The sequence below is a fragment of the Phyllostomus hastatus genome, unplaced genomic scaffold (genome assembly GCF_019186645.2).
Source record: "Phyllostomus hastatus isolate PE091 unplaced genomic scaffold, TTU_PhHast_1.1 phas_contig_1, whole genome shotgun sequence".
NCBI classification, from domain to species: domain Eukaryota; kingdom Metazoa; phylum Chordata; class Mammalia; order Chiroptera; family Phyllostomidae; genus Phyllostomus; species Phyllostomus hastatus.
Genome location: NW_025333498.1, coordinates 24321708 through 24345171, shown reverse-complemented (window position 1 = coordinate 24345171; position 23464 = coordinate 24321708). Strand labels below are relative to the sequence as shown.

The 23464-nt window shown below is 34.2% G+C and overlaps 1 protein-coding gene, 1 non-coding gene and 1 pseudogene across 2 annotated transcripts in view; 2 read left to right on the top strand and 1 right to left on the bottom strand.

The window, feature by feature from the left end:
• The window catches only part of SCN2A (sodium voltage-gated channel alpha subunit 2), a 94446-nt gene that overhangs the window by 46373 nt on the left and 24609 nt on the right, over positions 1-23464 (top strand). The window contains 4 exon segments of the mRNA XM_045842778.1: positions 3902-4075; positions 5983-6339; positions 11616-12095; positions 21592-21712. Of these exon segments, the coding sequence (XP_045698734.1) occupies positions 3902-4075; positions 5983-6339; positions 11616-12095; positions 21592-21712 (1132 nt within the window).
• LOC123821445 lies at positions 365-2467 on the top strand (annotated as a pseudogene).
• Positions 6579-6684, bottom strand: LOC123814483. The gene has a single exon (XR_006784923.1). It is a non-coding gene; the product is annotated as a small nucleolar RNA U13 (small nucleolar RNA).

The following is a 23464-nucleotide window of genomic DNA, read 5'->3' as shown; positions in this document are numbered from 1 at the left end:
AAAACTGAGAGAAGTTGTTGCACTGGAATTATGCTATAAGAAATGTTAAAAAAAAAAACAAACCCTGGATGGTGTGGCTCCATGGATTGAAAACCAACCTGCAAACCAAGAGGTCATGGGTTTGATTCCCTGTCAGGGCACATGCCTGGGTTGCAGGCCAGGTCCCCAGTTGAGGGCATACAGGAAGCAAGCAACTGACATGGATGTTTCGCTCCCTCTCTTTCTCCTCCTTTCTCCCCTTTCTAAAAATAAATAATAAAATCTTATTTAAAAGAAAGAAAGAAGCGCTAAAAAACTTACTGAGTGCTGGGGCAGCTGTTCTAGTTGTGGTCTTCTCAAGCTGTGCACTTACACTCAAGCAACCATGTCTAAGGAACCTTCCGTTGGCATTGATCTTGGCACCACCTACTCTTGTGTGTGTGTCTAACATGGAAAAGTGGAAACAATTGCCAATGATCAGGGAAATCAAACCACCCCAAATTATGTTGTCTTTACTGGTAGAGAAAAATTGATCAGTGATGGTGCAAAGAATTAAGTTGCAAGGGATTCTACCTACCCAGTTTTTGATGTCAATGCTTGATTGGACATAGATTTGATGATGCTGCTGTCCAACCTGATACAAAGCATTGGTCCTTCAAGATGATCAATGATGCTGGCAAGTTCAAGGTTTAAGTCAAATAGAAGGGAGAAACAAGACGTTACTATCTAGAAGAGGTACCATCTATGGTTGACAAAGTTGAAGGAAATCAGAGAAGCCTACCTTAGAAAGACCTTTACCAATGCTGTTGTCACAGTACCCGCTTACTTCAGTGACTCTCAGTGTCAGCCTGCCAAAGATGCTTGGACTATCGGCAGTCTCAATGTACTCAGAATTATCAATGAGCCAACTGCTGCTTATGGCTTACACAAAAACTTTGGAGCTGAAAGAAATGTGCTAATCCTTTACTTGGGAGGTGGCACTTTTGATGTGTCAGTTCTCACAATTAAAGATGGAATCTTGTCCTGGCCTGTATGGCTGAGCTGGTTGGAGCAGCACGCTGTGCACTAAAAGGTTGTGGGTTTTATTCCTGGTCAGGGCACAATCCCTGGTTGGGGTGGGTACGAGATGCAGCTGATTGATATCTTTCTCATATAGATATTTCTCTCTTTCCTCCCTTCCCTTTTTGTAAAATCAATAAATAGATCATGTTTTTTAAAAATATGGAATCTTTGAGGCTAAATATGTAGCTAGGGATGCCCACTTAGGTAAGGAAGACTTTGCCAACCAAATGGTCAACCATATTATTGCAGAGTTCAAGCACAAGTATAAGAAGGACATCAGTGAGAATAAGAGAGCTCTCCGTTGCCTTCATACTGCTAGTGAAAGTGCTCTCTCTTCTAGCACCTAGACCAGAGTTAAGATGGATTCACTCACTCTATGAAGGAATCAGCTTCTATACTTTTATCACCCATGTCCAGTTTGAAGAACTGAATGCTGACCTTATCTGTGGCACCCTAGATGCTGTAGAGAATGCTCTTTGGGATGCCAAGCTTGACAGGCTCAGACCTGTGATATTGTCCTGGTGGGTGGTTCTACCCATGTCCTCAAAATTCAGAAGCTCCTATAGGACTTCTTCAATAGAAAAGCGTTGAGTAACGGCATCAGTCCTAATGAGGGTTGCTTATGGTATAGCTATCCAGAGAGCCATTCAATCTGGAGACAAATACAAAAATGGTCAAGATTTGTTACTGTTGGATGTCACTCCTCTTTCTCTTGGCATTGAAACTGCTGGTGGAGTCATCACCAGCAGTCCTCATCAAGGGTAATAGTGCCACACCCACCAAGCGGACACAGACCTTCACTACCTGCTCTGACAAACAGCCTGGTGTGCTCATTCAGGTTTATGAAGGTGAGCATGCCTTGACCAAGGATAAAAACCTGAGTAGCAAATTTGAACTCAGGCACACCTCCTGTACCTTGTGGTGTGCTTCAGAGTGAAGTCACTTTTGATATTGATGTCAATGTCATCCTCAATGTCTCTGCTGTGGATAACAATACAGGAAAAGAACAAGATTACCGTTACTACCAAAAAGGGTTGTCTGAGCAAGGCAGACATTGAGCTCATGCTCCAGGAAGTTGAGAAGTACAAAGCTGAAGATGACAAGGAGCAAGACAAGGGTGTCTTCCAAAAAATTCCTTTGAATTCTATGCACTCTACAGGAAAGCAATTGTTGAAGATGAAAAACTTCAAAGCAAGATTAATGATGAGGACAATCAAAAGATTCTTGACAAGTGCAAGAAAATTGTCAACTGGCTTGATAACCAGACTGCAAAGAAGAGTATGAACATCAGCAGAAAATGTTGGAAAAACCCTGCAGTACCAATCCCATCAGTACCAAGCTGTACCAAAGTGCAGGAGACATGCCAGGAGGAAGGCCAGAGGTCTTCCCTGGTGGTGGGACCCTTCAATCTGGTGGTGCTTCCTAAGGGCCCACCATCAAAAAGGTTGATTTAGCCAAGCTCGAGCATAGATTCAGCATTGTTCCACACAAAACATCAAAGGACCTAAATTTGTAGCAAATTCTATAGCAATTTGCTACAGTTCTGGAGCTCAGGAGGTATGCTAGACTTGAAAAATAGATCTCAAAATTTAAACTTACTATAAAATGAAAATTAGAGCAAGAAGGTCCAGGGCAGAGACCTCTGAAAAAATTCAATATTGAATAATTTGTTAGAGGAAGGAAAATATTATGGGAGGTATGGAACATTGATGCAAGAAGCAGAAAATATTTTTAGGGAACATGGAAGAGTGAAAAATGTGAAGTACTCCTAAAAAGGCAAGCAAGGTAATTGCTAAAACTTTTTATTGAAATTAGCAATGGTGATGTTGGTTATGTTGGTGACAATTGATTAAAGCGTTTGTGTTTTCTGATAGATTGAGCAGTAAGTTGAAGAAATGGAAATAATAAATATGGACAAATACACCCTCCTAAGGAAGTTAGGCTAAGAGGAAAGGCTAGATGGTGGTAGCTAATAGGGGAAGTACAGTATGTGGAAAGTTTTTTTGATGACATTGGTGGTAGTTTTAAGGTAGAGAAGGTCTATAGTCACTAGCAGGAAGAGGCTGAAACTACAGATTAATTGAGAAAGCAAATTGTTTCTGAAGTTCAAAGGAGACACATGACATAGTTGGAGAAATTAGAGCAAAGCAGGGACACTTTTTTTCATTTCTAAGAAGAGGAAAAAGGCCAAGCATGGGTGTGGATATAAGTAGTTTGCTAGATATGAAGAAACAAAAAAAGTTCAGGTTGGCTGACTTCCATTGTCTCCAAGACACAGAAGTGCTAAAAGTGGAAGATAAAGGAAAATGGTTCAAGCTATGTGGAAGAGAGAGAAAATTTGAAACAGTTAGTTGTACAGAAAGAAAATGGAGAATGGAAAATTCTACTTCTTGTGCCCAGGAGTTGTTTTCTTTTTATGCATTCTTACCATCTGAAAAACTAGTGGTGACCACGTTTATCACAGTTTATATGAAGTCCTCTTAGCATCAGCCTTGCTTCAGGGGATGTGGGAGGAGACTGACTATTAGATGATTCCTTGGTGAGTTTTTGGAAGGCTAGGGAGATAAGAGGCAGAGCCAAGCAGTTCATCACTATGACTGAGCTAAATCTTCCATATAGCAATATAAACATAGGAATATTAATTTTATTGTCTTAACTCATGTACTTTTTACCACCTGGTAAACATAGTAAATAATTAATCATTGATCTGAATGCAAGCCCTCCAAGGGTATAATTTGCTAGGCGTAAAGCAATTTTTAAAATACAGAATTGTGAATTGTTGGAAGTAAATTAAATTGCTCAATAATTATATTTATGTTTTTAACATTATTCACTCATGTAATAAACATTTCTCATTTAGGTCTTCACTGGGATCTTCACAGCAGAAATGTTTCTCAAGATCATTGCCATGGATCCATATTACTACTTTCAGGAAGGCTGGAATATTTTTGATGGTTTCATCGTGAGCCTTAGTTTAATGGAACTTGGTTTGGCAAATGTGGAAGGATTGTCAGTCCTTCGATCATTTCGGCTGGTAAATTAACTGGTCGTATCCATAATATTTTTTAAATTAATTTAATTATTTTCCACCCTTTTTAGCAACTATAGTGAGATCACATGGTTATAAGATTATATGAATACATTTTTAAAACAAACCACTTTGCCCCAAAACCAGATGGTAATTTCTTCTATATCATAGCTCAACTATGATAGATAAACTACATTCAGATAAATGGCCAATTTCTTCTTAGTAATTAAATGGCAAGGCTAATGAGGAAGGAGAAAAAAAGAAGTGATAGATAAACCCAAATCACAATTAAACAACACAACATTCATTTCTCAGCAATGTGGGGTTTGTTGAACTATGCATAAGGCTTGGCTGGAATTTAGGATGGACTCACTTTTCTATCAGAAGTTCAGTAATTGGACAGTTGCCCACTTTTCCCCATAGAAGTCAAGACTCAGAACTGGATAGAGTATACAAGGGAAATGCACAGAGCTCTCCACACGGCTACTTCAGCCAGCTCACAATGTCACCAATCCACCCTTCAAGAAGAGCTACCTGTATTATATTTTGTTAATTTTAAGGAAAGGATCTTTCATTTGATCTTTTATATTTTATATGTATCTTTTAAAATTAAGAGACAAAATGTCACAACATAGTTCCATTTAAAGTTTGATATGCTTTATTATGCTGTTACTTTGAGTAGGCTCCAACTTTTTGTGATTCATGTCAAATAACAGACTGTAGATAGTTACTAAAGACAGGTGCTTAGGTAACTTATCATAAAGACAATTAGTTTCAAAACATTGTTATGAAGTCGGTTTAGAATTTCCCTTACCATTTTCAAAGTTCACATTTGTGTTGAGACCCTTAGAACTGTGGGTTCTTTCCCTTGTCTTCACAAAGAGCTATGGATCTAATTTGAAGTCTGAAGGGTGCAAAAAGTAGAACAAACATTAGAATAATTATATAAAAGTAAATATGGACAAGTACTTTTCAAAAATATTTGGTAAATCTCCATGATAATGGATGCAGTCTGAGGAAATAGAAGCATAATATCATTAGCATCCAGCTTAGAGTGTCAGGCTCTTTTGCATTAATTATTCTCTAAGAATAAATTAAAGTTATGGTGCTTATATTTGATCCTTTGAGTCACTCAGAAGCCATGAAATAATGCACTACTCTTAAACTGACATTTATTGAAGCATCAGAAATAAGATGCTGCTGCTGTTTAACTATAAGTGACATTTTAAAGGCCTCTATGAGATAATACAACCAATGAATCAGGCACAGTGGTGGAGAGCCATTTATACACTCTATTGAGTTATTAAGTCAAGGAAGACATAAAGGCTGAAAAAATAAACATAATAAATATAATAAATCTTTAAAATACAGCCTAATATTACAGCCAGCTAAAGATATAGTAAGATGAAAGTAATCTAAAGATTTTTAAAAATTGTTTTTCTTTTGTATCTTATATAATTTAAGTTTTAATTTTATTGGCACTTTTGCATTTTAGCATGATATTTCCAGTACAGTGAAAAAATATATCCACTTTGGGCTTTTAAATAATAAGAGCCTCTATTTCTCTGAAACAGTCTCATTTAATTAATTACCATTAATCTTAAATACCTCAGTTCCTTACAGAAAAACAAAGAGAATATTATATATGCTTATGTAAGATTCTGAGAAATTTGGTGTGCCTTATTCTTAAAATGCCAATAAAAACCATACAATGTAATTATTTTATTTATAATATAGACTATTTCCAAATGAATAATACCCAATGATATCAAATAAGCTGATACATTTTCTAGATAATACTGTGACACAAAAATAATCCATCACCCTACAATTGAGACATTGTAGATTTTCCACATAAATATTTATACCTTTAGATGACAGGACAGTAACAGCCTTCTTGATTTTGTTTCCAGCTCCGAGTTTTTAAGTTGGCAAAATCTTGGCCCACCCTGAATATGCTAATTAAGATCATCGGCAATTCCGTGGGGGCCCTGGGAAACCTCACCTTGGTGTTGGCCATCATCGTCTTCATCTTTGCCGTGGTCGGCATGCAGCTCTTTGGTAAAAGCTACAAAGAATGCGTCTGCAAGATTTCCAATGACTGTGAGCTCCCACGCTGGCACATGCATGACTTCTTCCACTCCTTCCTGATCGTGTTCCGCGTGCTGTGTGGAGAGTGGATAGAGACCATGTGGGACTGCATGGAAGTCGCTGGCCAAACCATGTGCCTTACTGTCTTCATGATGGTCATGGTCATTGGGAACCTTGTGGTATGTAAAAACTTTTTTCTCATTTTTAAAAAATATAATGTAACCTTATAAAATTATGTTCAAGTGAACAATGTTTGTATGTGTTTTCTTTATCAAGGCCATTTCCAATTCTCAAGTACTCATCATGGAAGAGCCAGGTGTAGACTACTGAAATTCATGTATTATTTTTAGAAATTTTTAATTATTTATATTGTTCCTATTGAGATATAATTGATGTATATAACATAAATTATTTTTCATATTAGATGGGTAATATGCCAATGTCATAACAAGGCTTGAGGGAAGCACATCTCACATAAGAGCATGAACACCCAGTCATCACACTTATGGAGTACAAAAAAGGAACTGTGACATAAACTCAGGATACCATTTGAGCCGAAGTTGTTCTTTGTCACCAACACCACTTGAAAATGTTTCAAATTGAGTTTCCCACAAATTAGAGTTAAAAAAAAAATAGTGATCCTCTCAGTCCATTAAGAATACATGAGGTTTTTGGTGCCTAGAAAATATAGTACGAGTAAATAAGATTGACTCAAAAATCACTTATTATCATTTCTATGTAAAATGAACCATGACCGGCAGCTCTGTTGAGTCCTGGATACATGGGAAAAATACATGACAGGAACATATATATGGCACAGTGATAGGACATTTACTTAAACAGGTATAAAAGTAGAAAGTATCTAATATCTGTCAAAAATGTAAAAACCAAAGGCTGTAATATGTCAAGGTCACAAAATGGAAAAAAATACAATGGCAAGAATCAGCAGGAAAGGTTTTGTCAAAGAGTTTGGACCTGAAATATGTTTAACTGAGGTGTAAATTTTAACTTGGCAGGAAGAAAGGAAGACCTTTGAAATCAGGGAACAGTGGACCCAGTGCATGGAGAACAGAGGACGTAGACTCTGTGGGAAAAATTAGGCTCTTACACTCTATATTTAAGCAGTTATACTAAGTTGCTTGATTAGATCCCATCCAAGTGTAACAGACCAAGGATTTTGATAGGTAATATTATAGAGTATGTAATTTTTAAACTTAATTTCATTTAACATAAAAGTTCCCTCAAATTCCCCAAATGGAGGGGGAAAAGGAGGGAAAAGAGACAAAAGATTATCATTTTATTTTTATATGTACTCAGATTTACTTGGTATAGGTTAGATAATGCTGACGTATTCTTGAGGTAACAAGAAACATGAACAGTGGCTCAAAACAGCAAGCATTTATTGTCTCATAGTTTCTGTGGGTCATAAATCAGAAGCAGCTTAGCTGGGTGGTTCTGGCTTGAGATCTATCAGAAGATGGTACCAAGATGTTGGCTTGGGGCCCAGTTATCTTAACTGAAGCTGGAGGATCAGCTTCCAAGAAGACTCACTCTCATGGCTATTGACAGGGGGTCCTAGTTACTTATTGACTTCAGTTCCTGTCCACATGGACCTCTCCAGTGGGTTGCTAAGTATATTCATGACTTGGCAACTGGTTTCTCCCAGAGCAGGTGATAAAAAAGGAGGGCAAGGAGAAAACCCTCTTTATGTTCTAATCTTTAAGTCATACACTGTCACTCCTGCTGTAGTCTATTCATTAGAAACTAGCCACTAAGAAGAGCTCACACTTAAGAAGAAGGAACTACGCTTTAACTTTTGAAGAGAGGAGTATCAAATCACTTGTAAATATATTTTAAAGCTCACATATTCCGCAATTCAACTTGCTTTCAGAAAAGTACAAGATTCCGTAGAACAGAAACAAATAGCCATAGGGTTAAACAGAATAGAAACAAAGAAAAAGCCATTGGTTTGTATTAGAGATTTGATTATATATTATATAATATACACTATGAAACATATTATAAATTACATATGAGTATAATATATATGACAAAATTGGAAGAAGAGAAGCAAATCTAGAGAACTGAGTCCCTGATGACAACAATGCATGAACAGGTCAGACCATAACAGGAATTCATAGTGGCAGTAGGAATTCCATAACAGGAATTCATAGTGGCAGTGGGAGAAAGTAAGTTTGAGCCCAGGTGGTATAGAGTTTAATTTATGAAAAGGCTGAATGTGCATAACAAAATTGGATTTTTTTTCTGTAGGTTATTCAAAGCTACAGATGGCTTTTTATCAGGAAAATAAAAAAGAGCAAGTGGTATTTTGGTAAAATTTATGTGCCAGGAAAATGCAGAGTGGATTTAAAGAGAAAGAAACAACATATCACATGTCTCCTATTAGATTACTGAAGATGCAGCTCTCTAATATGTCATTGTACAAAGGATTAAGATTGAAAAGAGAATTTCAGGGAGTATCTATACCTATGGGTAGCATTTAATATTAATTTAGATAGCTATATATGCATAAAAATAGAGTCTGTAAAATAATCATTTCTGTCTACTGGCATAAATTTAAAATCTATACCTTTAAGAAAAAAAATTAAAGGCTATTTTTTCTTTTTTTGACTATCAATTTTTAAAAAGTTCCTTTGTTTTGTGATATACTGGATATATTTCTGGAGTACCTAAGGTAGTAACCTTCTACTTTACCACTGTTAAGAAAATGTGTTCAGATCACATTTGCTGAAATAAGATTAAATTAACTTGATGCACTGCCTCCTACAATTCTTCTTTCCCATCCTCACCAAAGAGGGAAAAGACCCCCCCCCCCCCGGCAAAGCTAGCACAACCCCCTTTCAAAACACCTGAAGTCCACATGGGGCTCCACCACAAGTGGTGAGTGATCACTGGCATACCTGGTCCACAGGCAAGGTAGAGGCTGGGCCACATGCTGCTCTTCCCCAGGCCAGGATTTTTTTGTGAGCCATTCTTAGTTTTTTGACATTAGGGCCAGCGATCATTTTGTAGGTTCAAGGCAGATTTTTCAAAAAAAACCATGTGACATTTTGAAGATTGCTACTTCTAGAAGTAGCTGACTCAGTTTCCTTCTCCAAGTGAAGGAGGAGACTTGGCACACAGAAATGACCTGAAATTTTGGGTTCTTACAAATTATGATGGCAAAAGTATTGATATCCATAATGTATTTCAATCTTGGACCCAAGATGGAAATTATGGTAAGACATTTATTACAAGGAACTAATTTGGGGGACCTATGAAAGAGTTGATTGCACTCAATGAGTTAGCATCTTATGAAACAGAATCCAGGGTTTCAGTCCCTGAGTGAGCTTGTTGAACTGTGTTCCCTTAACTTGCCATTGATTTCACCAACTACCTTGGTCAGCTATTATGCACATAACCTTTGGTAAGTAACAAAGGAGATCTAGACAAAGATCAAACAGGGCTCACATAAATATTTTAGGAAAATAAGATAAACTGAATGATAGTATTACGGAGGTAGGTTGGGTCATAACAACAGCTAAACTTTCTCAAGGGTTTACTGTAGGCCAGTAGTTGCATGAGGGCCACACAGATTCTTTAATTATATCCTTACAATTATCTTATAAGCTAGGAACTGGGAAAAGTATTATATTTATTTTACAAATGAGGAAACTGAGGCTCAGGTTGGTTTTGCCATGTAGTTAATAATGGACGGAATCTCAACTCTTTCCCAGCATTCTAATTGTAATAAGGAAGAAGGGCAAGCAATTTAAATATAATAAAAATGACACTTTTACAAATAGATAACTTGCACCAATAGTAAGAAGATCAAAAATAAAATGGATCTCACTCTGAGAGGCTTGACTGATTATATTGAGAAAAATTTCCTAATAGACAAGGATATTATGTTGATAAATCTTAAGCAATCAAGTCCAGAAAACAATATGCCACCAATATTCAGTTTTATTATGGATAAAAACCAAAATTGAGGGCTTTCTCTCTCTTTTATCTATTTTTCATCTAAATAATAAATCAAACACATATCACAATAAAATATAGATTTATTGGTAAATTGCTGATGTAAAGGAGCAGACCTTAGTGTGAACACCAGTGGTCCTGGCACAGCAAATGAGAGATGCGTCAGCATGGACTCACAAAACTAAGTGCAGTGGACCTTGCACGTTGTATTACCTTTCTTACCACCACCGATTATACTAAATACTTAGACAAAGGAACTCAAAGCCTCATTAGTTTATTGGAAAGATAGGAATGTAGTAAAAATGCAGCATCTTTTTCACTGGAGTTTTACTTAAAATCTGTCCCAAGGTTCTCCTTTTGTACTATTACTTTGTGTCTTTGACCTCCTTTACTGCTGTATTTTTCTTTTGTTCTGAATGGTTGAATAATGAAGAATTCATGGACATTGCCAGTCAAATCCTGAGAAAACGTATATGATTTAGTCTTGTGCCCATGGGCATGCCTAATTCCTTAGTAAGTTACCTCTTTTTGAGAACACAGTGTATTTATATTCACTAATCTTTTCACTCATTCATACCAGCCAGGCCTATTTTGGGAGATGCAAGTTATAGGCTAACTAGTGGTCTTATTCATGGGAATACCTTTACCCCACAATTTTAAACTCAACATTAACATCATTATCGTATAATAAGCACTCCTTTGTAGTATTTTAAACCATTGTATAAATCTAATGGCCATGATTTTTTTAAACAAAATATAAATAATACGGATTTTGATCTAATAAAAAGCATATTTTTCTTTCTTTTTAAAAGATTTTACTTATTTATTTATTTTTAGAGAGGGGAAGGGAGGGAGAAAGAGAGAGAAACATCAATGTGTGGTTGCCTCTCATGTGGCCCCCACTGGGGACCTGGCCCACAACCCAGGCATGTGCCCTGACTGGGAATCGAACCTGCAATGCTTTGGTTTGCAGCCTGCATTCAATCCACTGAACTACACCAGCCAGGGCCTAATAAAAAGCATATTTTTCTTAATCTGGCAAGTTATCTAGGTGGGAAAGTTGGTAAATACACATAAAATCAAATAATTTAATTATACTGAAATCACCTCTGGTATTAAGTATAAAATCATGATAAATTATTATTGTCCTGGAAAATCCATTTGGGCAAATTACTTAGCATCCCAAGTAAAACTTTTTCTTTCTTTTTCAATGTACTATTTTCTAGATAACTAAGATTTCTCTTCTAGAATGAAATTTGATAAAGACATACAACAATGGTTATAGTAATTTTGCAATGACTAAAAAGAAAATAATAGAATCATTTGATATTAACTAGGTCTTTATTTCATTCACTTTTTTCCAGGATAGTTTATTATGAGCTACAGAAAAATACCTATTACCAAAAAATTAAGTTTAAGAGTAATTTTGGAAAACATAGAATGTTTGGTCACCTAGTTTTCTATTGTGTTTTAGGTCCTGAACCTTTTCCTGGCCTTACTTCTGAGCTCCTTCAGTTCTGACAACCTTGCTGCCACTGATGATGATAATGAAATGAACAATCTCCAGATTGCTGTGGGAAGGATGCAGAAAGGAATTGATTATGTTAAAAGAAAAATACGTGAATTTATTCAGAAAGCCTTTGTTAGAAAGCAAAAAGCTTTAGATGAAATTAAGCCTCTTGAAGATCTAAACAACAAAAAAGACAGCTGTATCTCTAACCATACCACCATAGAAATAGGCAAAGACCTCAATTATCTCAAAGATGGGAATGGAACAACCAGTGGCATAGGCAGCAGTGTAGAAAAATATGTCGTGGATGAAAGTGATTACATGTCATTTATAAACAACCCCAGCCTCACTGTGACTGTACCAATTGCTGTTGGAGAATCCGACTTTGAAAATTTAAACACTGAAGAGTTCAGCAGCGAGTCAGATATGGAGGAAAGCAAAGAGGTAGGAATTTTTAAATTGAAAAGATATTTTGTTATTATGCTTTAAACTATCAGTCTGTCAGACTATTTTAAAATTATATATTTCTTTCTATAAGAAAATGAGAATTATCTACTGGTACATTTTGTATGGAAAATTGGTGATAAATTGATGAGAGATTAAAATATAGCTAGACAAATAATATGCTAATTTTTCAAGTATTTACTATTTTGAATTATTGATAATGTTAATATGCAGATGAGTATGACTTGTCTAAGTATTTAAATATAATTTTAGACTTGTGAAAATGCCTCAGATTGTCCACCTTCTTCCTTTTAATTCTCCCACAATGATGGTTTTTTCACCTGTACTAGAAAAAATACTTGGAGAGAGGGTACTTCCAATTCTGATTTTGCTACATTCTTGGCTCTTATTAAATTTTTCATGAGAGTATGTGATCTTATTTAGTTTGCACACACATACTTATTCATTGAAAATCTGATTGGAATCTTGGCTTGACATTTACATATAACTTCATGTTTTTTGAAGTTAATAATTTTTAAGGGAGTAAATACAGTGATGAGGAATCGTGCTGAAAATATTTTTAACCCTACTCAGTCCAATGCATGATGTCTTAAACAAAAAGCCATAATATATTATAGAATGTAAAAGTGTGAATTTACCAACTATAATAAGAGTCTTGGTAATTAAAAGTATTCTTTGATTTATCAGAAGAGCATGAGTACCAAAGTGAGTATGATTTTGGTTTGTGTGTAGGTTAATAAGCACAGAGTTGGGAATAAAGATAAGAAGGAATTAAAATTCTTAGTGTTTAATAGTTTAACTATACAAAAATATGGGCAGTTTTCCCAGTAACTAAAGCTTGTATAACAACCAAAACCAAAGATTTATCCTTTTTTTGTTGTTTTAATTGATTGACAAAGAAGATAAACACCTCTATTATTGTTCTCATTCTAAGAAAGATGATTTGGGGGAGTCTGAAACACTAATGGATAAAATTTAAGTGGTGTAACAAAGTCACAATAATTAGGAATCAGGTAACAAATTTATGAGCAAAAATATATTTCTAACAAGGGAACCTTAGATATTTCAGTCAGTACTCCTATATCTATTCTATGAAATTACTGAAGAACATGCTATTTTCAATTCTTTCTTATTTACAAGACAGGTAGTAATTGAGTGATTAGGTAGAAGTAGATGTTAAGTATAAATTCAGGGAAAGTTTAAACATGGGTACTAAAATTAATATATAAGTAATAAGGCTAAGCTACTAGCTTCACAAAATAACTGATGAAATTTAAGGGGAATATTTTAAAACCTTATAGCCTGGGGCAAAGAATTGCTGTCATTAATTGAACTCAAATGTGTACTAATAAAACCTTTATTTTAAAATTGAATATGTTAAGATGTTTTAATAAAATTTTCAATAAACATAGTTGCTGGGGCTATGCTGAAAGGGCAGGACTTAATTTCTGGTGTTGTATATCGCTAGAAATAAAACTGGGTCAAGTTTTGATATACATTTCCCTCTTTTTGTTTTGACATTATTCCTGACAGTTAATACTTCCCTAATTGTAAGGGAAGTCAGTTTTTATTTTTATGTATGTTTAATTTTAAGGTAGCATAAATTACAAAAAAATCAAATGTTGAAGCCATCAGTCAGTTTAAGCTTTTGGCTGTTTGGTATGTTTTGAGGCGTAGCTGACATTGTGTCTTCTTTATTCAGAAATTTTAAAGCCCAGATCTTCTTCAAAAGACCATGTATTTTGCCTCACCTCAGACCATTATGTTTGACATCTATTTTCTGTTTAAATACTCCAAAATAATATATATGAAGCCAGTACTTTGGAATTGGTAACAGAAAACTGATCTTCCCATTGTAAATAGAATTATTTCATTACTTCAGCTGTAGAGTCCTTTCAGTACCTCCCACCCTAGAAAATGATACTTGGGTGTTAAAATTTATTATTTGGAGAAATTTTCAGTTAAGGATTTATCTCAAACTTCCTAAATATAAGCTCATAAACTAATAAAAGAATAAAGCAATACCGTAGTTTAGGATGGGAATATGTGCAGCTGTTAAACTTTTGACATTTTATCTGGTAGCTCTAACACTAGAAAACAAAATAGAATTGAAACTATCAAAATTCAAAATATTCCCACATGAAAAATTTTTTTTAGTGTTCTGTCTTCAAGTTACTTTCATCTGGTCCTCTTCTTAACTGGTGAGATGGGATTGTGCTGTTAAATATCACATGTAGAGTTGTAAGAAATGGTATGAGGGTTTATTGATATTCTTTGCTAAGTGGTCAGAAACATTAAAAGAAAAAAGTGGAGCAGTTTTTAATGTTTGGAATGCCTAAATGACTTTTTTTTTATAAGGTAAATTAACCAAGTGGATGCAGAAGTTGTTTAGGAGTTTGAGCTAAATCCTCTTCTATTTTGTCTTTGCCAAATTTGTGCGATTCTTTGATAGTTCTGTTGATTCTCTAGAGTATTTCATTTTAAATTCATGTCATAATCAAGTATGTTTTAACTCCTATGTTATTTTTACTCTATCTAATGTAATTTCTTTTATACTTTGTGATTTTGAATGATTGATTTTTTTGAGAGTTTCAATAATGTTGCAGGCATGCTTGAATGATTTTTGGAAGTGAAATTTACTAGTGCAATATGGTGACCTTCACTGCTTACCATTCTTACTTCTCACAGGGGTAAAACCAAGCTGGAGCCATCAAGAGTGCAGCTCCGTTGTTTTTTAACCAGCCAGAGGCTCGTGCCACCACTTTTGCCCAGGTTACCCAAGCAAGTTATACATATATAAATATAATCAATTTCTAAATGAATTATGACTGGCCTGCATGTTACTCAGCTACATTCCTTGCCCATCCATTGGCAGTAAAATAAAAACGTGCACAGCTGCTCTTATGCTGAGTCATAAAGCATGGTCAGGCAAGTCTGGCAACCCAACTTCTAAAAAAATAATTTTTAATAGAAATTACATTGAGTTTAAGGTAAAAGTGCATGCCTTTATGGATATTTAATTTCCATTTAACATTACAGAGTTTTGAACGTGCTAAGAGCCTAAAGGAGAAATGTAGATGCTCTTTGAAAGACTCTTGCAGAAAAGCTTTTTCTTGCCATTCTCCCCTTTAAAATTTATTTTTCAATTACCCTTTTTTAATATAGGATCAATTAACTGTACTTTGTTGGTAATTTTTTGTTCAGTGGCATTACATTTTTCTAAGCATAAACTACAAATTAAAGCCATCTTTTATTCATGTGTAAACTTCCTAAAGGATATTTATATGTTATAATAATGTAAATGAATTAGAATGTTTATGTTTTGGCTACTAGCAGCATGGGTATAATTTTTATCTGCTTCATTTTAGAGAAAATGGCATTGCTTTATTTAGCAATTGACCAGAAGTATTTTGCATTTAGAATATGATTCCTTTGGAAATTCTCTTGTTTATCCTAAAACTCCTAAGACTTAAAAAAAAACTATGTTTTTTGGTACACCAAATAAATAAAAGAAACAGTCTCATAGGTAACATTTTCATTCTGAAAATAGATCTAGAATCCAACTTCTTTATCTTGTCCTTCTCAGTCCTTTGTGTAAATGTCTGTCCTCTATTTTTTCCAGACCTGCTGGGAAGCTTTCTCCTAGAGACTATTATTTTAATTGCCATGCACTATAGACATCTATATAGGAAAAGAATTACTGTGAGCTTTTGCTCGTTTGGTCTTTTTTAAAAGAAGGAAACTCCCTTGTCATGTGACTATGGAAATGAGTATAACACTGTTCTATGAGATCCATTTGGTGGATTTTTCATTTCCTGATGTTGAAATCACATTTTTGCACTAAAGTATGCTAACCAAATTATTCAATCTAATTTAATTATTTTTTCCAGATTATAAATACTTTGTCACTTAGATGCAGTTTCTTTTCCTTCTGTCATCAAAACTATAAAAAACCCTACCATAAGAATATTTGCTTCTTTGAAGGAGCAGTGATCATGCCATTCTTGGAGCATTTTCTAATACTTTGGAACAAAATGTTCAGTCACTGGAACTCTAGATAATGCCTCATATATTGAAGGAATTATATATAAAATGAGACCTGTGGATTATAATTGCTCACAATGAAACACATATACACAAACACTGGAAAATTTATTTTTCCTCTTATGTGTTAATATTTCAGAAAAGCACATTATTTAACTTCTTGGGACAATGCCTTGTTTACCCCACTTTCTTGAAAAGAGATAAGATCAGTCTCCTTATACTCTGAGTGTCCCATTTTCCAAGTTACTTTGTAGAAAGGTGTATGAGGGAAAGTAGATTCGGCTTCAGTTAAGTGAAGAAAATACAAACTAAATAGGATTTAACTGATTTAAATAGACTTCATTTAATCTCAACTCTCACATTACTACTGTTTCCAATTTTCTCTAGTAGGTCTCTGATCCTCCTTTGGGAAACACAATCTACTTCCTAAAAGAGCATACATACTAAATTCTAATACTTAAGGGGGTGAAGGGGAAAAATACAGGGAAGTCAGGGAAGTCTTGAGTAAGCAATGGTGGGATGGGTCCAATAAGAACACATCTCTGATTTTGTCCTAGAGAATGTGTGGTTCTCAAGGGAAAGTTTTCCAGTGGGATAGTGATTAAGAAAGAAAAATAGCTCTAAATAATGTGTAAGAACAAAATAAGCCAAAAATATGTGTGCCTTTTAGGGCACTGGTAATCTGCTGAGGGGCAGGTCATAAGGGTGACTTTTGCCATCCCAAGAAAAAGATTTCAGATTCTGCGATTTATATATCAGAAAATTTTTGAAATGTATTTGTTATAAAGAATAAAAGATTTTCTGGATAATGTGGTACCATAATAATGATGCTATTGATATTTCCATCTTCCTTATCAAGAAGGTAACACCAACAATTCCTTTTGAGTACTAAAGTGTGACTTTGGCCTTGAGCCTATCCCAAAGCAAGCAAAAGCATCACTTTCATTGTTTCAGTGTTAAGACCTTTCATGTAAAATGACCCAGAGCTCTTTAAGTACAGATTAAAATTAGAATCCTTGTGGAACAAAAGATTGCCATTCTTGGAAACCAAAATTTTAGTTAAATATGGAATAGTTGATTTAATCTCTATTTGAATGATCTTTTTATTTAAAAATCTCATTTTTATTGATCCAAATTAGAAAATGCTACTCTTTTTATAAATTATATACTATATATACTAATTAAATTTTCTTAAAAATAACTTTATAATGAGAAACATGTGTGCCTATGAAAAACTTAATAGGAAGTAATGTTTTCTCTTCCTTTTCCATTTGATTATTTTTACAAATACTTTTATTTTCTGAAAGACTATTATTTTAGCATGTTGATGTTTAATAATTTATCAATGATGTTGAAAGTAAAATAAGTGCATGTTTAAAAATACAAAGTGAAATATTTGTGCCTCAATATTTATTTATTAGATTATTAAGAAAGTATGATTTTGCCCTGCTTAATTCCTATGACTGTAATTACCCAGTTCTTAGAAGAATCCAGCAGGTTTTAAATAATAGGGGCCCTTTAATGAGATTTTTCACTTAAAAAATGTTTAATATTTCCACTTGAAAATAAATGAGTGCCAATGCTATTCATAGCAAATAAAAAATTGCTATCCTTATTTGATATTAATTCTATTGGAGGACATTGGAGTACATTCATATTTTGTTAAATATGAATACTTTAATGAAGTAATAGCTATACTAACAATATCATTCAGTGTACTTGTTTGCTGATACATAAGCTCAGATAATAAAAAGAGAACCTAACCATCTAAATCTAGCAAAGGGAAATAGAGAACTTGTCAACTACAAAACTTGAAACTATAGAATTGTTTTTATTTTTCGCCACTTAATATTTTGACCTTTTACTCATGTGGCATTTGTAGTGACTGATGCCTCAATTGATTACATGCAACCTTTATTTGAACAAATTTTTAAGTGTATGTGTACCAATTTTTCCATGTAATGATGTGTGTTTGACAGTTCTACCTGGTGAATTTGCACTTTTGTTAGGATTGATTATAATTTTGACCTGTCTGAAACTGAAGATTTTTATATTTTAATTTGGTTCATTTGGTTTTCATAGGCACTTTACAAATTTTAACTGCTTTAGTCAACATATTTTATAATATTATGATATTTACCACATGTGATTTTTTTAAAAGTCATTGAACTGAGGTTGTCAAAAAGGTTTTATAAATCAGAATTTCTTGCCTACCTCTTAGGATTATTGTTTAGAGTAAGCCTTTGTTCATGGAATATTCCAATATATCTTTACCTCTTCTCTACATGAATATGAATATGAATATAACCTGAACTAATGCTAAGGTGATGGTCATGAGACGTAGGACTCAGAAATATGACAAGAACTATTTTAAACCTACAATGTTTAATTATATACCACATCTACTAAATGTTTTAAATTAATAAATATTGGGTTTACATATGAATCATCAAGAAATTCTCTAGGGAATCCTAGCAAAATGGGATACAGAGGATCTAGAATCCAGGTACTGACTCATCATGACTTTTGACAAGATAATTAAAGCCCCATCTCCTTCCCTAAATAGATACTGAAATGGGTAATGTTGAGGATTAATGTGCAGCTTAGATTCTTTATTTGTAAACCAAGTAAGGCTCTTCCAATAATTTGTGGGACAGATAGGTCCTGTATTGCTCAATATCAGAAGAAAGATGGAAAAGGATGAGATTTTCTCCCCTTAAAGAGGTTCCATTCACGTGCTGGGATTGTAGATCCATGTACACAGAATGAAAAGAGAGAAAACATTGTTGAAATGATTGGTTTAGTATTCTTGACTCCAGAGTTAAACCACAGTTTACTTCATAGACTCATCTCAGGTCAGAAAACTGGGAGCCTGGTGTTGAAACAGCACTCTTAATTCTGAAAGTTGTTGGTCATTACTTACACAGTTCAGAATCTTGAAGGATTTGTGTTACTCTGCACCTTAAGTCAAAATGTTATTTGTATCCCCTTGAATGTGAAAGTAGGAATTAGATAGGAGGTGTTAAAAACAGTTAGTGGTGGAATAAGAGCCCATTTAATAGCCATTCATTCATTTCTTCACACAAACATCTAGTAAGCACAGACATTGGTGACAGGTACTAGAGATATAGAGAAGTCAAAAGGATGATATTCGCTTCAAAAGAGTAAGTCTGGTGAGATATTTTCTAGAAATACAAAATACTCTGTGTTGCACTTTTGAAAAAGTAATAACAACATAAATACTTTGCCTCAATAAAAAGCACCTATTAATTCTTTGTTAATACTAAGTCACTGCTAAATGAAAGGATTGAAAACTTGATATTGCAGGATCTTCTGGAAACATTTGAACATTTTGAACAAAAATTCCCTGAAATAACTTGTCTGGTGATTTGTCGTAATCATTGTCAAGAGCTAACTTTTATTACGTTATGAAGTCCATTCATTCATCCATTCATTCATTTGTTGTTAAACAGTATTTACCAAGGATCCTCAGTATTCCCAGCCCTGATGCAGGCTCCCAGGCAGCAGCTAACCAATGCCAGCCTGAGCATGTGGAGCACCCTGAGTGTGGGTCTTCACTTTTCACTTGGGCCGACCCCCAGGTCTTCCTCTAATCTGTATTTGTAGTGCGATGCTGGTTCCTAAAAGCAATGTTTTCCAACTCTTATTGTGGGTTGTCTGTAATTAGATCAGAAATGAGTGTGCTTCAGTTTTTCTGATTATTTATATTATGTTTCAAAGTCCTTCAAATGATAAGACCAGCATTTTCAAGTGCCTAACATTTAACAACTTCATGTGAGTCAGAATGTTTGGTGAGAAGGTAATTAAGTCATTTCTTAGTCATGTATGTATATAAACAAGGCTACACTTATCAATGACAAAGAACAGGAAATTAGAAAAAGTAAAAAAAATTAGGATATTTGTAATAAATCTCACTTTGATATTTCATCTTAAAACAAAATGTATTTAAATTTTATTGACAAAGATATTATAATTGAGTATATGTCCAGTATTGTGATATCTTTGATGAGTAGAAACATAAATCAACAATCTACAAGAACCTTATAATTTATAATCCTTGATTTAAGTAATTTGAGTAAAATAAAAAATAATCCCCAAACTAGTTCTAAGAAGGCAGATGTGTATGATATTTACACTTTTATCATCGGTATTGTTAAATTACAAAGGACAAAGCATTTCCAATCTCATATCATCTATTAATATAATACTTTATTAACACCACTTGTGAAGTAAATGTTTTATATAAGGAAAATTATTTTCATACAATAAAGGAAACACTTTCCCAGGATAATGCATATAATTCTTAGGCCAAATGTGAATAGGCTGTTTCTAGTGCTAACTACAACATTTATTTTATAATAAGTTCAGCATACTTCAACATGCATTGTACCATGTGCTTTCCTCATCCTCTTTATAATATAGCTCTTATCAGCTCAGCCATTTCCTGATGTTATGCATAAATGGTAATAACATTGTAATAGGTTTGAGAATGCTGTGGCCCAAACTACTCTGATTCCACCTGGCACTCATACCTGGCCCCGTGTCATTCCTGCCGCATTTTCAGACCAGATTAAAGGCTGGAATGCCTTCATTTATGCTGATCCATGAATGACACGATTTGGCTACATAAAGTTGGTTGCATTTCAAGGTTTAAAACAACTTATTTCTAGTATATTTTCTTTTAGTGGTATTCGATTTAACCTAAAGGAAAACAAAACAACCAAAGAATGATTTCTGCCTGTATTAACAAAACAGGTAAGAGTGCCAGAGTAACAAGTAGTTTCCAAATGCACAATGAAACATAGGAGTGCATTGGCCAAAGAGAATGCAAAATGTCAGCTCTTGCTATAAAGCTAACAATGTGCTGCTCTTTTCAGAATTAGAAAATTATAAAATATATTTAATAACAACTGGAGGTATATGTTTTCATGTCAATGAAAAGTGGATAAATTTAGAGTGTTGCTGTTTATGTGCTCTGAGCAAATCTTTTCTGCATTTGACATGAAAATACACTTATGCAGCTTTCATTGGTTGGGTCACAATTTTAGAATAATACACTATGCCATTTGCAAACTAATTTATAAAAGCAAGATCACAGACAACCATACAGCCAATAGCCTTCATAAGCTCTCTGAAGGCTTTTATTTCAGAATCTCTATACATGGGGCTTAATCAAAATTTACTGAAGTTGTTAGCACCATATTTTTAAAGACAAAAAATGTCCTGTGGTGCTGTATCTAATCTTGTGACCCCCCACTTCTACTAAAGCGGACTGGCATTATGTTTAGGATATTCTTAAATTACAGATCAAGGAAATGCATCCTGAAGACTTGAGAGCACACCTTTTGAATTTTTATATTATAGATTAAAGAAAATATTTTAAAAGCTTTTCTGTGGAATTGATTTTCAGAAGCTAAATGCTACTAGTTCCTCTGAAGGCAGCACAGTTGACATAGGAGCTCCCGCAGAGGGAGAGCAGCCTGAGGCTGAACCTGAAGAATCCCTGGAACCTGAAGCGTGTTTTACAGAAGGTAAGAGAAACAACACATGCGCGTTCACGAGACTTCTCTTAGCTCTCCATCTGTTCTCTCTCCCCACTCTTTTAAATCATCTATGTCTATCTAACAACTGTTTATTTGTTTCTTTCACTTTTTCTATATCAAAGGAAAGATGACTTTTTAAAAAGGTAAGATTCAATTTATGTAATCAGATATTCTTATTTTTGTGGATCCTGTTCAACTTTAAGAAATGCTGCTGAGTTTTTTGATGGCCTTCTAGAGTACCTAATAGAGGAGAAAACCAAATCAAATGATATCAATCTCTCTTGAGCTTTATAAAATAAAAGAAAAAATGTAAAAGTCAAAGAATTACCTAGTTTATTTTTTGCTGTTTAATCAGATTATAATGGTTACTAACCGATAAGGATGCATTTGAAATTGTCCTTAAATGACCTGTTCTGTTAAGATCAAAAGTTTTTTTATTCGTTCTGGATTATAATAGATAATTAAATGACAAAATATATTATGGGCTAGTATGGGACACACGCCATTGCATTGGAGTAATCTGAAGAGGATTTTACGAAGAAAGCTAAAAGTAGGGTATTTGAGGTGTGGATCAGTTATCTCTTGAACAATAATGCTGTGTATCAAATCTCCCAAAACTTCTTAGCATATACAACAAAATTTTTTTATCATAATCCCATGGCCAGCTAGCTAGTTTTGCTGATAATGGTTGGGGTCTCTCACAAGTTTGAGTCCTTGAATGAGACAATTAGGGTGACTCAGCTCCGTTGTGCTTTTATCTCAGCCTCCCCACGTGCCTGGGGTTGTTCTCCCGGTGCAGGCTAACAGGAAGAGGGGGGAACCTACATGCTGAGGACTTGTCAAGCTCCTGCCGGTGTCAGGTTTGCTGCTGTCCTGTTCACCTGGCCAATCCAGATTCAGTGTGGGAATGCACTAATAATGATATAAAAACACATTAAAAAGTAGTGTAAAGCCTCAGGGCTCAAAATTCTTTACATTTCTTATATAAACCACTGTTGTAGACACAGAAATGTTTCTTTAAATCCCTGGGAATCACTTCATTTTAACTCATTTTTTAGTTAATTAAACAGCTATTTAATAATTCATACTATGTCTTAATCTCAAATTCAATACCATATAGTAGTTGCTAAAGTAAAAGTTTATTTTAATAATAATTACTGCCTCAAATGTTAGTAGTTTATTACAACTAATTCTAAAAAAGTATCATTTGGGTGATATATGTTTATCTTATGACTTTTAAAACTGTTTTAACTGAAACTTTAAGCTATTTTTAAAAAATGCAATTATACAGACACAAAGTATCAATAGATACTTTCAAGGTTATTACAGAAGTTTGTGTTGCATACACTTACTGATTTTGCACTTAAATGTATTGGTAAAAATAAATATTTAAATATTAATTATCCATTTTAAAATAATTTCAGTGAGAGAGCTATTTGTTCAGCATAAATTGTGAGGGAAGCCACTCTTTTTTATTTCCTTCAAACAATCTGCAAACATTTCAGTGTAGTTACTTGATTACGAAAAAAGTCTATGACTCACAGAACATTCACATGGTAAATCATGAAAATTATGTCTGTAGTATTAGTTATTACTCTTTCCCAGACAATTAGCTTATTTTAGAGTCATAATATATGCATAGTAATAATTATGATTCTAAAAACATTTGTCTTTTATGAACTTGAATTTAGCATTTATAAATGAAATATTACCAACATAATAATTTACATAATAATAATG